At 43.1% G+C, this 19963-nt stretch overlaps 1 protein-coding gene across 1 annotated transcript in view; it reads left to right on the top strand.

The window, feature by feature from the left end:
* CAMK1D (calcium/calmodulin dependent protein kinase ID) overlaps positions 1–19963 on the top strand; it is a gene marked incomplete at both ends in the record, with an annotated part of 122371 nt that overhangs the window by 84784 nt on the left and 17624 nt on the right. The window contains 3 exons of the mRNA XM_082280377.1: positions 2369–2507; positions 6725–6851; positions 14268–14343. Coding sequence (XP_082136503.1) covers positions 2369–2507; positions 6725–6851; positions 14268–14343 — 342 coding nt within the window. The remainder of the gene's footprint in view (positions 1–2368; positions 2508–6724; positions 6852–14267; positions 14344–19963) is intronic.

Here is a 19963-nt window from a genome sequence, read left to right as displayed (position 1 = left end):
TTCTGTCAATTTAGTGAAAAAAAATCTGTGGAAATATACTCTCTGCAAAGATCGAAGGAGAGTTTCCTTGTGCAGGAAGGTACGTGATGTAAATTGGTATCTACTAAAGCAGTCCATTGCTTGAATGTAACAAAAGTAACTGTATGAAACTGCAAAACAACATACACTGCACTTTCATGGGGAAATGTGCTGTATTCAGTGATATTAATTACTGTGGGGGCTCAATTTTCGGTGCGATCAATCCACAGGAAACAAAGGGACTGCAAGGGAAATATAAAAAGACAGTCAGCTAATAGGAGCCAGATTCAATAAAATTGTCTCTGCCTTCAGTGAACAGTGAGGGTGAGGTGTGTTTGTTCTCCCTTAGCAGGGCACAGAATGGGCCAGGCGGTGAGTATAGGTCCAAAAGAAGCTTGGAGCAACACTCTGTGTATTCATACATATGTATATATAAATATATATATATGTGAGAAATACAACTCCTATTTTGAGAAACTAGGAAAGAAAGGGGTTTAATTCAGGCTACTGGTGGACTTCAGATCCTGGGTGAACTTCACCTTTCCTGCAGTTTCAATTCAGTGCCAGTATTTTAGCAAGCTGTTTGGTTTGTTTGCCTACCACTTAATAGAAGGATTATCTGGTTTCTTTCTTTTTCTTCCAAGGTTGCTTTTCATTTTTGAGGCTGAATGTGTTCATTATTAGAGGTAGCGTTCTCTCCCTTTCAGGCTCCAAACTTCCCTAGGAAGTGACTTCATGTTATTATTCAAGCAGATTATTGCCTGGAGTGGCTGAATTACCCAGTGTTTGTGTAATGGCAAGCTCTCAGTCCATATGTATTTAATGACTGTAATCATTTGTTATTTTCCCTTTATTAGGTTTGTTTTTAAAGAAAGTTTTACTGTGCTATTTATGATATGCTAAGTAGTGCAACTTGCTGAAGAAACGTATTGCATACATTTTATTTTTTAATAGGTTTTGCTTGCTAAAATGGAAATCTTTTATTTACCCTAGTAGGGCAGTTTTTTGCTGACAGTTTTATTATTTCAATTACTCAGACATTTCTTTCCTCTTTTGTTTCCTCAGATACTCCTCCAGGGAGTTTTCATGTGCCATTCTTTATTTAAGATTGGGTTCAGAGCATGTTATTTCTAGCAAGGCAGGGAAAAAGGGCAGTATGGCAGACATTAAATAGTGGGATGTCAAGGTTTTATTTTCTTTCCTCCTTGAGTTGTGGAATCCTTTCCTCATTTGTGTCATCTGGTGATTAATTGCACTGATAATCTGGGCTCCTCATCAATAACCGTCTCTTACCAGTGCCAGGCAGAGACTGTGCTCTGCCTAAAGAGCTTGTGGCTGCAGGTAAATGAGCATACGTGTGTGAGTAAAGGAGGGGACCGCTGAGAGTTTTTAAAAGTGTCAGAGGTGCAGGCTGCTTTAATAAACTAATGCTCTATAGGTAGTGCCAGCAACTCCTGAATGCATTTCACTCGCTAGTGGGGAAAGAATGGGATCATTCCTTCAGGGCAAACCGCAGGCCTTGGTCAGTGGAGTGAAAAGTGAACCCCAAGGGATCATCTGAGGAGTGGGCCAGCACCAGCAGATGGAACTGCCTATGCAAAGTTCTTTAGGGTGGGACAGCATGGAAAGCAGGGTCTGCTCCCCTGGCTCTTGCTGGGGTATGTTCATGATTCCCTCTGCACGTGCCAGTGAGTTTTTGAGCACTCCCTGATGTGTGAGGGATTTTATTTTCCATTACAGCCTGACCAGTCCTTGGAGAAAATCAAACTCAGTTCATAGAATCATAAAATATGCTGAATTGGAAGGGACCCATCAGGATCATTGAGTCCAGCTGGCCCTGCATAGGACACCCCAATCACATCATGTGCCTGAGAGCATTGTCCAAATTCTTTTGATCTCTGTCAGTCTTGGTGCTGTGACCACTGCCCTGGGGAGCTGTTCCAGTGCCCAACCACCCTCTGGATGAAGAACCCTTTTCTGATATGCAACTTAAACCTCTCCTGACTCAGCTTCAGGCCATTCCCTCTGGTCCTGTCACTGGGCACCAGAGAGATTAGTGCCTGCCCCTCCACTGCCCCTCATGAGGATGCTGAAGACCACAATGAGGTCTCCCTCAGTCTCCTCCAGGCTGACCAGACCAAGTGACCTCTCCCCTACTCATAAGGTTTCCCCTCCAGACCCTTCACCATCCTCGTGGCCTTTCTTGGGATGGTGGGGGAGACCCCAGAGCTGCAGGCAGATCTGCTCTGGCTGCCTGTGTCTAGTGCATGGCCTTGGCCACCCTTTAATGATACAGAAAGGGCATTACAAAGCACATCCTCACACTTCTGCTTCCCACTGTGTTTTCCAGAGTGTCTGGGGGAGAGCTCTTTGACCGCATCGTCGAGAAAGGGTTCTACACGGAGAAGGATGCCAGCACCCTGATCCGGCAGGTCCTGGACGCTGTGTACTACCTGCACCGCATGGGCATCGTGCACAGGGACCTCAAGGTACAGCCACAGCACCCCTCGGTCCCCTGGGCAGTGTTAATGAAGGTTGTGTAATTATGTGAGCCTAACAAACACGTGTACCCTGGGACTGCTGTTTCAGGAAGGTTTTACTGTAGGAGAGATGCTCCAAAGCCTCCCCATGTAATTGGTTTTAATGAGGACTCTGCAATCAGGGCAGTTACAGTGGGAGTTTTGCACATATGATGTGGGCAACAGCCATTAACACCCAAGATGTTACATTAAGGCAGAAAACTCAATCTCAGCTGGGGTGTGTTTACTGCTATAAAGTATTTTGCAGGTTTGCTGTGCTATATTTACTTTCCCTTAATAATAACTGGTAGCACTGGTGGGGGAAAGTTGAATGATTTCCCATCATTTGGAGCAGTGTTTTCGGAGACACTGTTAACAACAAGGGTTCTTCTAAGGACCATTGTGTGCCAGTGGGATATTTAGATGATTATCCTTTCAGCTGTACCATATTGTCACATCTAAACCTCTCAGCTTTTCAGGTAAAAAAACCCTAAACATGGTTGTTTTATTGTTTTCTTCCAGTATCTTAAACTGTTATTAAAACAAGCAGAAAGGCTTGGATTTGATAGCACTTTAGTATTTTAAATAATTAGTGGAAGATACTAGAAAAATATACAAATTTCAAGAGAAAACTGTGGGTTCAGTTGCTGAGCTGGTTAATTCTGCCAAACTTTACTGCCAGAAATAAAGAATTCAGTGACTGAAATAACACCTCTGGTTGTATTTTGGAGGGATGCTCCAAACAGGAGTTTCCTTGGATGTTGATTCAGAGCTTGTATTTCCCCCCTGGAAAAAGACTGAAATTTGGCTACAGGTTACAAGCCTTATATAAGCCTTATAAAAAGGCTTAATGAACATTAATAGAGTCAGAAGGCAGGAAGAATGGAATTTTTTTCCTTTTTTACTTCTTAAATACAAATCTTTATTAAATGTATTCTTAATTTATTTCTATATAATCTAATATTAAACTACATGTTTGCAATTTTTGACTGCTCTTAGCAAAGTTATAGTGCTGCTAATGTCATCTCACTGTTATGCCTTCAGACAGATGAAAAACCATGGTTTTGAGAGATAGTCTTTATTTGCTTGTTGTCTTCTCCAAAATCAGTGCTGATGTGAATGCTGTGTGGTGTAAAATAATAAATGACAGGCTTATCCCCAGATGCAATGGGGCAAAATAGAGCCTGTTACTGGTGTAACCACCAGCACCAGAGTTCTCCAAAGTGCAGCAGTGCCCAAGGCAGGCAGCCATGGATTTCTTTTGTGACAACCTCAATGCAGTCATTTCCCCCTGCCTATCTTTGACTCCAGGTGTGAATCTTTGAGCTGTGTGTGGGCCATTTCCATAGGATTGCAAGCTTTTCCACACCTTACTGCTGCAAGGGATGTGCCTCAGTCCTGTATACCTCCTACAGGAGGGAGCATCCTATGATCTTCAACAGATAGGGCAATAACAGAAAGTAGCAAGATTTTTACATATTGGTTTGGCACATGATTAAGACAAAACCTTAAATCCACTGAAAGAAAATATACACTGATATCCTCAAATAATATACACCAATATCCTCCTTGGTGTTGTGCAGTCCAGTCCAGACAGTGCCAAATAATCGGTTTCCTGTAAGGAGGCACTGGTTAGGCTTCCATCTCCTGCAGTCTCCACACATTGCCCTCAGTTCCTGTTCATTTCCTGTCCTTATGCTGAAGTACATAGAAATATTCTCATATTTATTAGAGCTCCATAGAATTCCAGTATAGAAATGTTGTATTTTAACATGACCAGCTTGCTCCCAAATTCAGTTTTTAGGAAATAACTTCAGGCTTCTTTCTGCCACCAACATTTTCAGAGTGACATCCAAGACCTCTTAATTCAGATATTCCATTGTACAAGCTCTTAGTATTCTTGTATTTATAATCCAAAGCAGGTTATACCTCTCACTTTAAAAAAAAAAAAATCTTATTTTAAAGTTCCTATAGTAAAATATGGGATCTGGTGATTGGGAAGTAAATTCATGTACAAATTACTTTCACAGTCTATGTAAGGCCATGCTGAATTTAGATCAAAGCAACCTTCTCCGTGGTATTTTGTAGCTCCTTTTCTTTTTCTTTTGTTTGCAGGCTTTTGTCAGTACCATAGCAGTTGTCAAAATGACTCATAAAATACAGAATATGAGGAACACCTGTTGTGAATTTCTGTTAGCAAAAACATAACATGATGAGAAAAACAGGGATAGAATAGTGATCTCAAAATATCAAAATAAGTGTAAGATTCAAAATGAAACTCTGGGAAAGGATCCACTCTACAAAAATACAAACCATGAAACATCCATAACAATTATTTATTGTAATTATGTGTTTATTCAGGTACCAAAATAGTACTTGCTGTAGTTGGTAAAAGCAGGTCTGGGCTCCAAGTCTCTAATCTAAGTAATGCAACAGCAGATTAGAAGAGATGGCAGCAGGTGATGTCCAGGGAATTCCAGGATGAACAGGACTGAAAGGCTCAAGCAGCTCCACTTGGTACAGAGCCACCTTGTTAATGCTTTTTGGATTAACCAGCTTGAGGAAACAGAATTCTTTTAAACGAGTTTGAGTGTGGGTTTCTTGGCTTTACTAAATGGAAGTGGGAACCTGAGGTGAGTTAGCAGAAGTTGTTAGGAAATAACTGCTTTTCCCCCTAATTCCAAGTCTACCAACCCCTCAGCAGATCAGAAGGGCATTAGTAAAGATCAGGAGTGACTCCAGCCTAGGGTGGAACATGGCATAAAACTGTAGTCCCTAAAGCAGTGTCAGCACTATAAAGTCAGTTAAAGCACTGGACTTGCAAGGAGGTATCATGAGAAAGAAACATAAATGGTACAACTGCATATTTATTTTTAGGAACCGAATCGTTTCCCTTTTTACCACAGCCCAGCTGGCCCACAGCTGTGGTTGTGGCTTGTAGATCCTCTCATGGCCATTGTGTCCCATGTTCACACATGTCCCATGCATAAAGCCATCACTTGATGCTGGGGCTGGGGAGCCAGGAAATGCTTTACCTTCCTGGATGGGGACATCGCCCTCCAGCACTTCTTCATTCCCCCTTTCCCCAGAGCAGCTGGAGAAGGGAAGATGGATGCTGCTGCTGCTGCACGGCAACTTCTCCTCTGCAAGAATCCAAGCTTGGATGTGTCCCAGGGAGCCTGAGGGTGTTGCGTGGCCGCAGCTGCTCCTCACCATTTCGTGGAGCACACAGCAGGCTGCATGTCAGCATTTGTACCAGCTCTGGGCAAAAGACTCCACCAAGGCTGTTTGGAAACATTGGGTACCCATCACTTTTGTAGGTGAGCACCCCAAGGTCCAGGGCCCCTTGCCACCTGGCTGAGTGCTGCAGGTGTGGACCCTTTCATGAGCCCAAATGTTAAGCAGGGGAAGAGGTGGGCTCTCACAGCACCCAGCAAGAGCTTTGTTGTGTAGCAGCAGCAGCACATTCAAAACACGTGGATGGATGCAGGACTGTCTGGAGCAGATGGAGGTTAGTTGGTCTCTCCAATCCTCCTGACTCGACTCTGGTATGAAAAGTTACAGGGCTTTGTGGAGTGATCCTTGTTTTCTCTTGCCATAAACAAGTTGCTGTGCTTAGTGCTATAGCACATTTTTCCTTCAGCATTTTTTCCTAATCAGCTCTAGCTAAAACATCCTTGCGCAGGTCTGTTAACTGTAAAGGCATTTCCTCTCTCAAAACAGTTTGTTTCCAGTGGAGAAGATACAAAAATTCTCTAACACCTCCTGTTTTCCTTTTCCTTTCTCCAAATACTGTATAAAATTTTACATTACACTGCCTGGATTTGCCATATTTACTTGTTTTCAATAGAATCCTTCTGTTTTACTGCTCTGAAGTGATAATGTGTAAGACACATCTCACAATTACGGGCTGAGCCTTAGGTCTTATTTGAGGTGCCAGAGAACAAGTTTGTTATCCCAGAAAAGGTGCTCAAAGCTCAGGATGTCAATTTCTTCTACTTGTTGCCATACAGGAGTCTGGAGAGGATATCCATGTAGGTTTTAAGGACTTTAGGCTTAGGGGAACCAAATTATATTCATATATGTATGGTGTGACTAAGGATTGTATTAAATGAAATGCGTGGGTCAACAGGTGTTGTTACTGCACTCACACGTTCAAAACTCACTGTGCTTGTTCTCCCTTCTAGCCTGAGAACCTGCTTTACTACAGCCAGGATGAAGAGTCAAAAATCATGATCAGTGACTTCGGGTTGTCGAAGATGGAGGGTAAAGGAGACGTGATGTCCACAGCCTGCGGAACTCCTGGCTATGTCGGTAAGAGCTTTGGTTATATTTTAGTGAAAATGAAACAATACTCATTTTCTGGTGCTGTTACATGGTGCACACGAGATTTTACAGATATTTGTTAGATTTTAGCAGTTGCCTGTGCTCTGCCTTGTGTCCTCTTCCCCTTTGGGGTGCAATCCTACATGCTAGCTCTGGGTTTGTGGGATTCACTTTCATGTTTTCAGTCCTTTGCAGAATGAGTTATCTCAAAAACACTGCCTGTAGCTACACCAGGAGCACGTGAAGAATAGCCTCAAATCTATTGCTTCTGCAAGCAGCTAGGAAATGAAGAAGCTTTACCTAATGGAATGTATTATTTTAATCATAAAGATAGTATTTGCCAGATTCCTCTGATAAAAGTAAAATTAAAGAGTTGCATTTATTTTCAGACATGTTCAGCAATCCTCTGCTACAGCCACATTAAATTACTGACTCAGGTGTCAGAATGCAAAAGCTCTTTAGATCCTTGGGCCTTCCTGGACAGTATCAAATTGTTTTCTGTCATTTATTCTTTGGTCTTTTATCCATTTGGTAGTGATTATACAGGGCTACCTATTAGCAGTATGTTTACCAGCAGCCTTTAACAACAGTTAAAGAAGCTGAAAGTGAGCATGAAATGGCAGGTGGTGATGAGGTCTGTTTGAGCAAACACTGTTTAAAAGGCTCCCTTTGTGCACAAGACATCCAGCAAGTCTGTGCCTCCTGCCATACCAAGATCATCAGCTGAGGTGGGAAAATTAAACTCCGGAGTATCCATGAAATCCATGAAACTGACAGTGTATAGATTTGTCTCAGATCTTTCCAGCAGTAAAGACTGGATATTTTCCAGCTGTCAGAAGCTGTTTTTACTTTGCAGCTGCCACCTCACCTGTTTTCATAGTTCTGATGATACCATAGTACAGGAACTCAGGTTATGTGATTATGACACAGTGATACAGATCTGTTCCAGGTTCTTTTTTCTGGGCATTATCTTCACACTGCGCAGACACACTCTATCCCAATAAAATTAGGAAAAGGAACAGATTTCTGTGCTTTCCCATCATGAAGCCATCAGCCCCTCATTGTTTTATTTTAAGACATGGGTCAGGATGCCATCTGAGTAGCAGTCTCGTGTAATCACACCAAACTGGAAATCTTCTTCCAGAGCAGCAGCAGGAATTGAGCTGAGACAGCAATTTTAATAACTTTTGCTGTCAGCTCTTCTGTCCTTAAAAAACATGTTTTATTTTGCTCTGGAATGGGCACTGACTAGAATGAGTCTCAAGACACAGGAAAGCTTAGATGATGTTTGCTGAAGTGCTGATGAAAATGAGGGAGTGACTCTAGTCACTGAGTGATCTCATGCGGCCTCTCAGCGTTCCTATTTACATGGGAAAACTTGCTGTTTTGGAGAGGGAGCTCTCAGAGCCTGTGACAGGAGCTGTAGTGCTTTGAGAGATGTTTAAGAGCTCTCATTACCCGTGGTCTGGGCTCTGATAGCTGCACAAGTGCCTCCAGGCTTCTTGTTACCTTGCTGAACCAAGGATTTACTCATCCCGGTTCAAGAGGTCACAGCCACTTATTTCTGAAGTGCTGACAGGACTTTTCCCCTTCTTCACAAAGAAAACATCCTTAAGTATTTGTTCTATCTTTTTTCTTTATTACTATTTTTCTGTGCAGAATGCAGCTCCTCTTTAGTTCTGTACTTTTTTTTTTAACATAATAGATTGCTCAGAGAACGTTTTCCAAGCACAGAACATTTTTCTTGCTGGTCACTTTGGCGATGCCCACAAATGATCCTCCTTGAGTGTTAACACCTGATGATGTGGCTTCTGCATAGGTGGCCTGCAATTTGCCCACATCCAAAAGCTTTCATGCCTTCCAGTGTCACTCCAACTTGCAGCACCTGCCAACTGCCCTCAAATCAATGGAAGAGTCTTCCTCCTAATGGCACAGCATGAATAAAAGTCCTCAGCTGAGCTGGGGTAGACAAATGCCACAGTCCTGACCCATGAACTGCCCTGTCTGCCACCTCTTTTTGTGTTTTGCTTTTTCTTTCCCACATATTTTACCTAGGGTTAAGTAACACTCAGGGATCCATCACTTAAAATTAATTTCCTGCTTTTCTTCAGAGATACGTAGAACACTCAATTTTTTAAGATTTTATTAGAATTTATTATTTTTGTCAGTTTAACTGCTTTGCTTTTAAATTCCTGGAAGAGAATTAGGCGTGTGTCACATGTCAAAGGCACCCAGGGCTCTGTTAAGAAGTCATTGGCTACTATTTATACTTCACCTCCAGAAATGGGTCCAGTCAGATCCTGCTATGCAAACTGCTGGACAAGCTTCTGACTTGGAAGCAAACCTGATTTTAACTCATGTCTGCTGCCCAAGTATTTGCAAGTATGCAAACCCCCTGCCCCCCGTCATTTCTCATTTCCCTGATCAGGATATACATTCAATTCCTTTTGTTTCAGTTTTTATCTCAGCTTTTCTTATTTTCGTCTACAAAGAACAGTAGTATCCAAGACACTAAATCCCTGTTTATGTGGTTAGGAAATTTAAGGAAGGGTGTAATTGTAGTTAAATTCCTTAATGAATATCAGTTTTCTTTCTGAAAATCAAAGTATTACTTTTCAAATTAGACTATATCTAAAATGTGTGTGACCAGTAGTACATTAACACTTTAGCTTTTAAAGCTCTGCCTTACAGATTAAATTACTGTCAACAGTTCTGAGTTCTTATTTTTTCAGGAGTTTTGTCAGAGATTTTGGCCCTGTGATGAAAAGCTGATGGTTAAGATAATTTAACCCAATTATGTGAGCCGCTCTTGTTAAGAGGCCAATCTAAATGCTTGCTTACTGAAAAGAGGATCTGACAATACAACCTCTTCTAAGAAGGTCTTGCATTTTCTTATCTGCTTGCCACTCTTATCCCCATTTCTCATGGAAAGAGTCTGGGTGATGAGCTGGGACTAGATACCCAACTTTTAGATAGCACCTGAATTGGGAGAGGTGGGGCAGCTTGTACAGCTCATTTCATTGCAAATTAGGTGTGAGGACTGACCCGCAGGGGTCTTACCCCATTGTCTAATGTGGAGAAGAAGTGATGTTTTCAAAACCCTGAGTGATGTGTGTGATTATGGGCAAGATCCCAATAAACCATTAGTGATTTATGATTTTGAACATCATAGATTTGGGTGGGTCAGATTTTGACCTTATATACTAACTCAGTTTTGATGGGGGAGCTGTTCAAACCTGCCTGAAAATGAGCCATCCCTGAGGTGTGTGAAACTGGGCACCCACAAGGAGAAGACCCCAGTCACTCGGCAAATTCTTCTAAAGAGATTTTGGATGTTTGGGAATTGGGTCTCACTGAGTGACTTTCCATGGGAGGTGGTCCCTCAAAAGCTTGGTTACTTCTGCAGATGGAACTCAGACTTTCAAGACACTGGAAAAGTTAGAAAAAAATGTTGGAAAGCCTGTCTGAGGCAATCTGATCTCCTTTTGCAGAAACACTGAATTATGAGCTGTGTTTGTGGCTTACTAATATCTTAATCCTACTGAGATTTGAAATTCTTGCTCTGAGTCCCAATCCAGCTTCAAGTAAAATTTTCTTATACTTCCCTGTCGTACAAATTGTGCTGGATCCTGGTTATGTGGTTGGTCCCTGTACACCCCACCTCACTCACTGTTTTCGTTTTCTGTATTGCTTGTATGAAATTGCTGTATTGCTTATATTTCACAACTTTCATGTCTGCTCTGCCAGAAATCCAGTGGCAGTTTCAGATCTCACAAAGCCATGTGTTCCTCTTAGCCCTGTGCAAGACCACAGCATCTAAGTAAGCAATAGATTTCCATGCTGAATTTTGACCTATTTGGTATCCTTTGAGTCAAAGGTTAGAAAATACTCAATAAGCCTTCGGAATATCCTTATTAGCAATAAGATACCTTAGGAGCCTTTAGGCAGTATCATGAGCAATCAAGTGAAAATAAAGCATGGGAATCACTCTGAACAGGGTTTGCTCAGGCAGAAGCACATGACAGGGCAATTTCTCAGCTCTGTTGCCATATCCTGACACAGAGTTGTGTTACCCTCTGTAAAACATAAACTGCATTTTGACCAATGGCAGATATCTAAATCTGACTCAGCAACATGAAATAAGAACAACAGGAACACAAGAAGCCAGCAATACTGCACTGAAACCCTGCTCTCCTTCGGAAACAGCCTCAAACTTCAAAGTCTTGGCCAACCAGAACAAGATGAACACTGGAGGAATGTGTGAAAAAATGGGAGGAAGTGGTTTTCACCCCTGGAGTCAGTGGAAGAAGGACTCTGGTCTTGTGGTGAAGCTGCTTGGACTGTGAGGAGGGTACTTTATAGGTTTTCACTTCAGGAGAGGGGCTGGGTTGGCCCATTGTGTGCAGTACAGGCTGTTATGAGGAACAGACACCCTCATGGCTTGTACAGTGTGATCAACAGGCTTAAAGTATCAGAGCAATCCCCATCACCTGAGCTCTTTGCAAGAGCATGGATTGCAGTTTTTGGCATCCAGCAGCTGCATTTTTAGGGAGCTTATTAGCATAGCTGTGCTCTCTGAGGGCAATGGCATGGTGTTCTGAAAGGGTTCCAAAGGTTCTGGTCTGTACCTTTTCTTAAACCCTCCATTTGAAATAAGCCTTTGTATTTTTTCTCTTAGTAAAAGCAAAACATAACCAAAAAAAAGCTAACTGTAAGACAGCAGGATCACCTGGCCTGGGAAGCACATCTTCATGTACCTGCAGGTGGAAGGAGGCTCTAAGTTTGCTACCCCACCTCATACCCAGCACTGTAGCAATGCAGATCCAGCCTGAAACACCTTCCTGGATGTGAACGAAGGGTCCAGGTTTGCTCCATTGATTTCTCTGTCTGGATGACCATTGTATATGATTTGAGCCCAGGGTGATTCCCTGGGGGTGTGTGACAGTGGAAGCCTTTGCTCAGCTGACGTCTCCCCAGTGCCAGAAATGGGAGATTTGGCTTTCCCCTTCTCTTTTCTGCTGTTTTGTCTCCCCAGCTGTCTGTGTTGATTCTTTAATGCTGTTAGCTCCTGGATTTTTTTCATTGTGTCTCCTGCTTTTGCCTCTTGGCACTGATTTGCCACCATTCCTGAGAGCTCCTCTGACTTTTTTTCAGCTCATTAAATATTTCCATCTTTTCCGTATATCAGAGGCAGATGATGCTGAGCTATGTCCTCCTATTCCTGCTGCATGTCTGCTCATTGGAAAAAAAAATCAAAAGTGGCCATTTGGCCTTAAAAGAAGTATTTAAAGCTCCTGTCTTTCTTCATTAATGTTTACCAAAGGAGAGGTAATAGCCTCACATTTGCTTTGGGCTTGATCCTATATTGGTCTTACCTGTTTCAGAGCTGCCATCTACAGAAACAGCTGTCAGTGTTTTTCACTCATTTAAAACAGAAAGAAATGCCCCAGCACAGCTTTGATGTTTTAAGAGGGAAAATCTTTATATAGTTCACATCCCCTCATCTCAGAATTGTTTTCTCTTATGGTAATGTGGCATATCTCTTTAATGTCAGGAGCTCACTTGTGCTCAGCAGCTATTTGCATAATATTTTCTTTGGGAGCTATGAGAGGTATAATGTTTACTAGTCTTGTAAAGTATGTAAACAGGCACAGACAGTCAAAGGTAGAAGAGAATGTGAATAAAATATTGGGAATTTGGAAGGACTTGAGAGTTGGAAGACATCTGAGCACATAAAGACAGGAGAATATTAAGTCCCTTCTTCCTCATATTTTGTCCCAAAATTCAGTTACAAGGGATGGGACAAAATAGGAAACTGTCTCATTTCTTATGCAGTGGTCCCAATTTCCAGTTCACATGCAGTGGTCCCAGTTTGCTGAATGACTTGAAAATTGGGGTAGTATTTAACCTGTGCTGCAGATTGGGGTTTATCCCAGTCTTCAAGAGTCTTCCTAATCTGGCTGCCAGCTATAATTTTACCCACATTCCCCTGTATTTTCTTCATTTTTGCAACATGTCCCTAGTGAAATTTGACCCTTTCCATCACTGCTGTGCATGTGGAAATGGAACCTGGATGCCCTCACCTGCCTCGTGCACTGTCTTCCTTCAGTCCTCTCTATGAGCCTTCATGTCAAAGCACTGGAAAGTCTTCTCTGATTCTCATTATTTCTTCTTGTTCCATACCTTGCTGGCAGGTTTCACCTTGGTTTTGTTGGCTTGTCTGGCTTAAGAAGATAATTCTTAGAAAAGACCAGTACACCAGAGCATAAGTGTGGGGCTCAAGTTTTAAAACATCTCTGTACTTCACAATTTTTTTTTTTTCTGTTCTTCAGCTAACTAACTGCTTTGGTGTTGGTGAGACTCCTAGCAGAGGAAGGTGTGACTCCCAAGAAACATTTTTGTTGGGACTTGCTGCTTCATGACTTTTTTCCCGCCCTTGAACTCCAAATTACTCAAAGGAAATACTGTGCTTTTTAAAACCCAGTGTGGCAAGTCTGCTTTAGGAATGGCACAATCAGTGATTTCTTGCATTATTGTGGACATTTTGCTTTGAAAAAGGCAAAAGCTTCTTTACATGAAAAAGATTAGGGTCTCAGGGTTTTAAAATTTAGGTTTAAGCATTTGCACTGCAAGGTGCCAACAGGGAAAACATATACTCAGGATTCCAAACAAAAAATACACCTTTTTAAGTCTCAGTAGTGTAAGACACTAAAGCAGATCCATGAAGAGTTTCAATAAATGCCCAGGCTCTTGCTTCTAGCAAAATTCTGACTATGGTGGCTGAAAACTATAGAGGCAGGAGGCTTAGTTCCTTTGTGCATGTCCAATTCTTGTTGCTTTTCATTTCTCCCTCTGGAGGTGTCTGTGTTCCCAGAGGCAGAAGGACTAATGACTCCCTCTGACTCCGACATCCAGCAGGCTTTGGGAGGCAGCTGCTGGAAGAAATGGTGAATGCTCTCCTTCCTTTCCTGCAGATGTAGCTTATCTCCTCCCTGACTCGCTGCCCTTTCTGATCTGCCTCTGGAACTCCCTGGTCTGGCAGCACGACGCGGCGGAGCCACAATGCTGTCAGGGAGAATGTGCATCTCTGCACCCGTGCAGAGCTTGGCCTCATTTTCCTCCTAAAGAGGGAGATGATGGCCCTCTGCCTCTCATGCATTTTTCTGTGCTTTGTTTTGTTTTCTGTGCCTGGAGACAAAAAAATGGTGAATTTTCTCCACTTTAGGAGTCGTCCTTTTTTGTGAGAATATGACCTTCAGAAAACCCGGACATTTGCAAATGCAAGGGCTGTATGTGGAGAGCAAAACAAGGTCTTGGGGTGCTTCAAGTTTCAGGGTCCTGCCTTTTGACCATATTCAAATGTCTTGTCTTACAACATGTGCTTGTTTGGCTTTTTATTTTCAGCTCCTGAAGTGTTGGCCCAGAAGCCCTACAGCAAAGCCGTGGACTGCTGGTCCATCGGGGTCATTGCCTACATCCTGTGAGTACCTCTTGAGTTTCCAGTGCTGGCACCTTTGGGACCTGCAGCTTGCTCTCCCACCATGAAGTTACCTGCTTTGCCTGTGGCAAAATAGCTAATTTCTGCCACTTGTGACATGGGGTAGCCCTGGACACCTCCCAGTTGCAAAAAGGCTGAAATTTGAGCAAAAGTGGTAGGAAATGAATCAGTACCCTTCAGCTGCCAAAATCCTTGCTCCCACCAGAACTCCACTGTGTGCATTAGTGTGGCTTGTCCAGGCTGTGCCATTATTGAAGTTACTGTGTCCCCTGTTCAAATTGGTTTTGAGGAGAAACAAATCTGGCTGTGTCCACAGAGCTGCCACAGAAACAAATGTCTTTTCCCGACAGCATTACCAGTGCTTTATTTTTTTTTACTTTTCGCTTTTACACAACTGTCACAGTTATACAAGACTGAAGGAAAAAGCAGCTCCAATGAGGCACAGCATTAAAGCATTCCTACTTTGTTCCCTTTTTCCTTATGCAGACATTTCATGGCTTGTCAACATGAATAACTTTTTGATGGTGTGGTAGAACTGTTTTTGCCAGGACATACCTCATTGCTGTGCTATCCACTCTGTGCAATGTTCATTCTTTGTATTTGCATTACATTTGCATAAGTTACATGCTACCCAAAAGAAGAAGGTTTTATATACAATAGTATAAGAAGGCTTTATTTATTGCATGTGTGTTTATTTATTTAAAGCAAAATCCTGCCTGAAAACATTAGTTTTATGACTGACTTTCTAATCTACATGAATATTTGAAAACTTGTTGAGTACAAAACTTACATGGGAATGGATTTCTTTTGGAGCAGCCATCAATAGCAGGATGCAAAAAGCTTTTGCTAAACAAAGCAAAAATCAACAGTGCTGATTCTGACTTTGTTTCAAAGCCCAGCGGGACCTACTACAGCAGTGAGGAAGAGGACAGACGTGCCAAAGTACCTCAGAGGCCGCTTCACAAATCATTCCCTAGTGCTCTTTTAGATGAGGAGGATGTATGCTGACTCAAAGTTACCATTTTTCACAGGCAAATCTGATCATGGAAGTCCTAGGGGTTGGGATTTTTGACATTGTCATTCTTTGCCAGCCATGGCAGGACACAGTTGGAGTCTTTTCTGATGCTCTTTTAGCACTTTGCTGACTACCAGCTTCAGAGAGTGGGAGAAGGGGGATGCAGGTGAGAGCTAGCACTACTCTGCCTTATCTCCAGGCTCAGCTCCTGCCTGGGTTCAGTTTATTGCCAAATATCCACCGTGAAAATGTGTGTCCATCTGCAGCCCAAGGGAGGGCTGTGAACTGTTGCATCTGGCTTCCTGGAGAGAAACCTGGCTCTGCTTTCCTCCAGGTTGTCAGTCCCATGTGTCAGTGGCTCATGCACCAAAGGCCTTTTGTGCTGGCAGACCTGATTATTTCACTTGTTGCTTTCACGGGTCTTGCTAAGGAATAGGGGTGAGGCAGTGCTAAGCAATGTGTCCTCCACACCCAGTTTATGAACACTTCTTCAACAGGTGGAAGATTTTAATCTCCTCTGTAATCCTTTCTCCTTCCTAAGCAAGGCTGCTCTTTCTGCAAGGTTCAGCTCTGGTTCCTTCTCTGTTTTCCAAATCAGCGTGTGATCAGCTTGTCGAGCAAGGCATGCACGCTCCTCAAATTTAAATTCCCTATTTGCTATACAGGGAATTCCCAACCCAGAAGGCTTAAATCATCTCAGTAAGAATGAGCCTCTATGAATCCCTGTTTGCAGGACAAGGAAACCTTTTCAGGGTTTCTGTGCTTCAGGTAATAAGGTCTTGATTTGTATTTTGTACAGCCCAAATGAACAGCAATAACCATTGCTGTAGAAGGAGCCTGTTAATGTCTTTGCCAGACTGTTACAGCTTGGGTGGGATTGGGTCTGAGACCAAACCACCTCTTTCAATGTGTAAGCCACATCCTTCAGCTCGTGTAGCAGTCAGCAGCACTCCAGGGCTCCCTTTGCTTAGCCCCCCACAGCCCCTGGCATCAGGGGCCCTGTGCACTTCAGCTTCTCCAGGGGCATTGGGCACCTCAACCCAGCCTGGGTGGATGCAAGCAGCCATTTCACCAGGATGTGCTGTTCAGTTGCCTAAACTTGCATGTTCATTGCCGTGCTGGGGGTCCTGGGCAGCCACATGGATCTGGCAGATGTAACATGTTGCAGAGACATTCCTTCTGGAGAGGCAGATGGATCCAAGCTGGAGACCATGGACCATGTCAAATTGCACCAGATGCCCATGCTGAGGTGGCTGGATCCCACCCTGCTGCCTGCTCAGAGCCCTGCTTTCACAGTGTGGATTCATGTGCTGTGTGGTACATTTACATCACTCTCCATCCTCCCTTGACTCCATCTCTGCTGAGTGCAATGTGATCTTAGAAACCCAGCCCACATCTCACGTGTCGTAGTCTTGGTCTGGATCTCATCCTTGCTTCCAGGAGTAGCCGGGAGTTGCAGATGTGGTCTCATAGCCAGAAGTTGCAGATGTCGTCTCTTAAGAAAGTGGATGTCTGGGATACAGTAAAAAGAGAGAGGAGGAGGGTGCTTCCCTAAGATGGAAGGAATTAGCCCTGCTGGTGTGTCTGATACCACCAGTGATGGGTACAGGTTTGACATGTAGGTTTGTGGTCTCAGCAGTGCCACACCACCAAAGGCAGCAGTGCCAGTGGTCTCCCAGTGTGACATGGCACTGAGATGCCGCAAGAACCAGCAGCACGATCACCCTGGTGCAATGCTGGGAGTTAATCCTGCCCTGAGCAGGAGTTACTTGTTCCAATATGCCACCGCACCCATCTGGATATGCCATTTCCAGCTCCACAATCAGCAGAGTTGGAGCTCCTTGCACGTGCCTAAACCAGTTGGAGATGCATTTTTACATAAAGCAATCCAAGCACAACGTCCAGCCTCACCTCATCACCTCTCCCACAGATCCTCACTGCCACTCTGGACAGACTGTTGTCATTTAAGAAGATGGAAACTCAGGGGAAACCAACACAGAAGCCAGGCATGAATCAAAGATGCTTTGAGCTAATATTACTGCAAGTGGTTTGAGTGCCTCCAGACGCAAGCTCAGTCTCACTTGAGAGCCCTCACTTTATGACACTGGAAGAACAAACTGTTTCTGTGGCACTGATGCTGTAGAGAAGTATTTGTTTCCGTGATATGCAAGGATGTCTTGGGAAAGAATACTTTTGTTTCAGTGCCAGCCTCTAAGTCTCCTCATTAATGACAGCCAGATTGCAGAGGCTGCACCAGTGGAGTTTTTATCAAAACCTGTTTTGCATGAGAAGTCATTATTCACAAAAATTAATTTTAGAGCCTGAAATTTCCTGTTATTCCAGTTGCAGTATTTCTCAATTTGAAACAGCCTCACTGTTGAGCTCAGCTTTCCACTTAGCACAAGGTAGTTTTGATAATGTGTCCAGCTTAAAAATATAAAGTGTAAGAAGAGCAAGAGACTTCACTGGATTCCCAGCAGCTGGATTTTGTACCTTTCTGGGTCACATAAGGGGTGACAAAAGCTTGGGGAACTAAAATACTGATCACATGCATACTTTATATAGTGAAGATTCAGTTAATTTATGCAAACAACAGAAAATTGTGTTTCAAAGCTGGAAAAGAACCTGGGGGCACAGAATGCTCTGCCTCATCCCCTGGTTATTCACAGTCTTCTGCAAGAGGTCAAACACAATTTGCTTTGAATTTTCTTCTGATTCTCTTCACTATTAGGACAAAAAAGTTACTGGTTTGTTATTGTTTATAAACAGTTACAGATCTGGAGATAAATCTTGGATCATACTTTCACACTTTGCTGCTGAGCTGCTTTTGATTTTCAAGTGGATGTGCATGAATCATCAGTGATGTTTGTATGGAAGGATTAACCAGGGACAGTGCAAAGTATATTATGCCAAAAGAAGTTTCCACCATCACCCTAGGAGTCATCCATTGGGGAAAATGGGGAAAATGCCTGCTTGGCATCACACAAAAGTCTAAGCAAGAAAGTGAGGAATAACTTACTTGTTCAGCACTGAAAAAAGAAATAGTGCTGGTAGAGGACACAAGCATGTTGGATTATTCAGGAAAACTCAGCTAACATTGGGAAGACAACCCCAAATGATTGTTCTTCATTGCTTGCTTCTTGATTTGTCTTTGGTTCCCTATGCTGATATGTCCTTGTCCACAGCTTTGTGGGGGCACCGGTGTCAGCCAGTATGAGGGATTGTTCCCAGAATATACAGAAGAAATACATATGTTTATCCCTATGAATAGCACTTGGATGACTTCCCACACCATACATCTCAGGTCTTTGAGCGCTTACTGAATTCTTTGTTCTAATCTAACCATAAAGTTGTTTGTAAAAGTAACCCTTGGGCCTCTTGTGTTACAGGCTGGATAACTGACCATGTGAATGAGTTATTTAGCCTTTAGTATCACCCCCAATATGTAATGGGAGCTTGCAGGGGTTTGCTTTCTCTGCCTGGTGAGGACAAGATGTTTCTGCTCTTCCTCTTTTGCTCTCAGGATGACTTTTAGAAATGACTTCTGGCAATATCTTTCTGCTGTATATCCACCTGTGTTTTTCTTATCTGCATCCCATTATTTTTAAGGCAAGACTGGGAATAGGAGTTTAGGGGAAAATCTGTTGCTTATATGATCAGGTTGCTAAATAATTCTGAAAACCTTTTATTTGGTGAAACTGCAAGAAAATGATGACAACTAATAGCTGCCTGGAACTCCCCCAGGACAGTGCAGGATTTTTTCACATCAAATACAGAGGGGTTATTTTTGCATTTCTGCATATCTAAAGAAAAGCAGCAGAACCTCTGATAGTGAGGTCATTTTTTTCACACAGAAATGTCCCAGCAGATGGAAATGAAGTCGATGGGATTTTGATTCTGTAAGAATTAACCAAAAACTCATTATGGACTTTGGAAAGTGGCCCAGTTGCTGGCAGTCCAGCAAGATTTCCTCCAGACATAAATTGCAAGATAGGCTAATTTGCTGGGGCTTTCCCATCCCTTCTGTAAAGCCAATAATGTTAAACCTTAAGCAACATTAAAACTTCTGTGTGTTCCTAAGCTCTGTTTTTAAGGAAAAGGACAGCAAGGCTGCCTGTATTTTGGCTCTCAACCCATCCCTGTGCCAGGGTGCCCCAATGTTCCGCTCCCACATACCACCTCTTCTGACCTACAGGGCTTGCTCCCTTCTCACTTGATTTTTGATGTAGGTTGTCATTGATTTGCCTCCCAGAGGAACATCCTTTGATTGCTGTGTGCAGGAGGTTCATCCCATCCCTGGCCAAGCCAGGATCAGTCCTTGCTCTGCACTCAGCTGGCCCTCACGCAAGGGGCTGGTTTGGGGGGATCTCCCTGCCCATGACCTGTAGTACCAACTAATGCTTCTCAACCTCTTCCTAGCAAGGGAAAAGCTGTGCCAAAAGAGGCTGTTTTCTGCCCTGTGTCCAGCTTCCAGCAGTTCTGGTGCCTTCCAGCATGACCCTGTCTCTCCTTGTGCATCACCATGTGCTGCAGTGACCTCCTGGACACACAGACTGATTTCCCAGATGTGTAGATATTCCAGCTATG

This window comes from Coloeus monedula (genome assembly GCF_965178545.1).
Source record: "Coloeus monedula genome assembly, chromosome: 4".
Taxonomy (NCBI): Eukaryota; Metazoa; Chordata; class Aves; order Passeriformes; family Corvidae; genus Coloeus; species Coloeus monedula.
The sequence above is the reverse complement of the archived record's forward strand: the minus strand, read 5'-3'. Positions and strand labels throughout refer to the sequence as shown.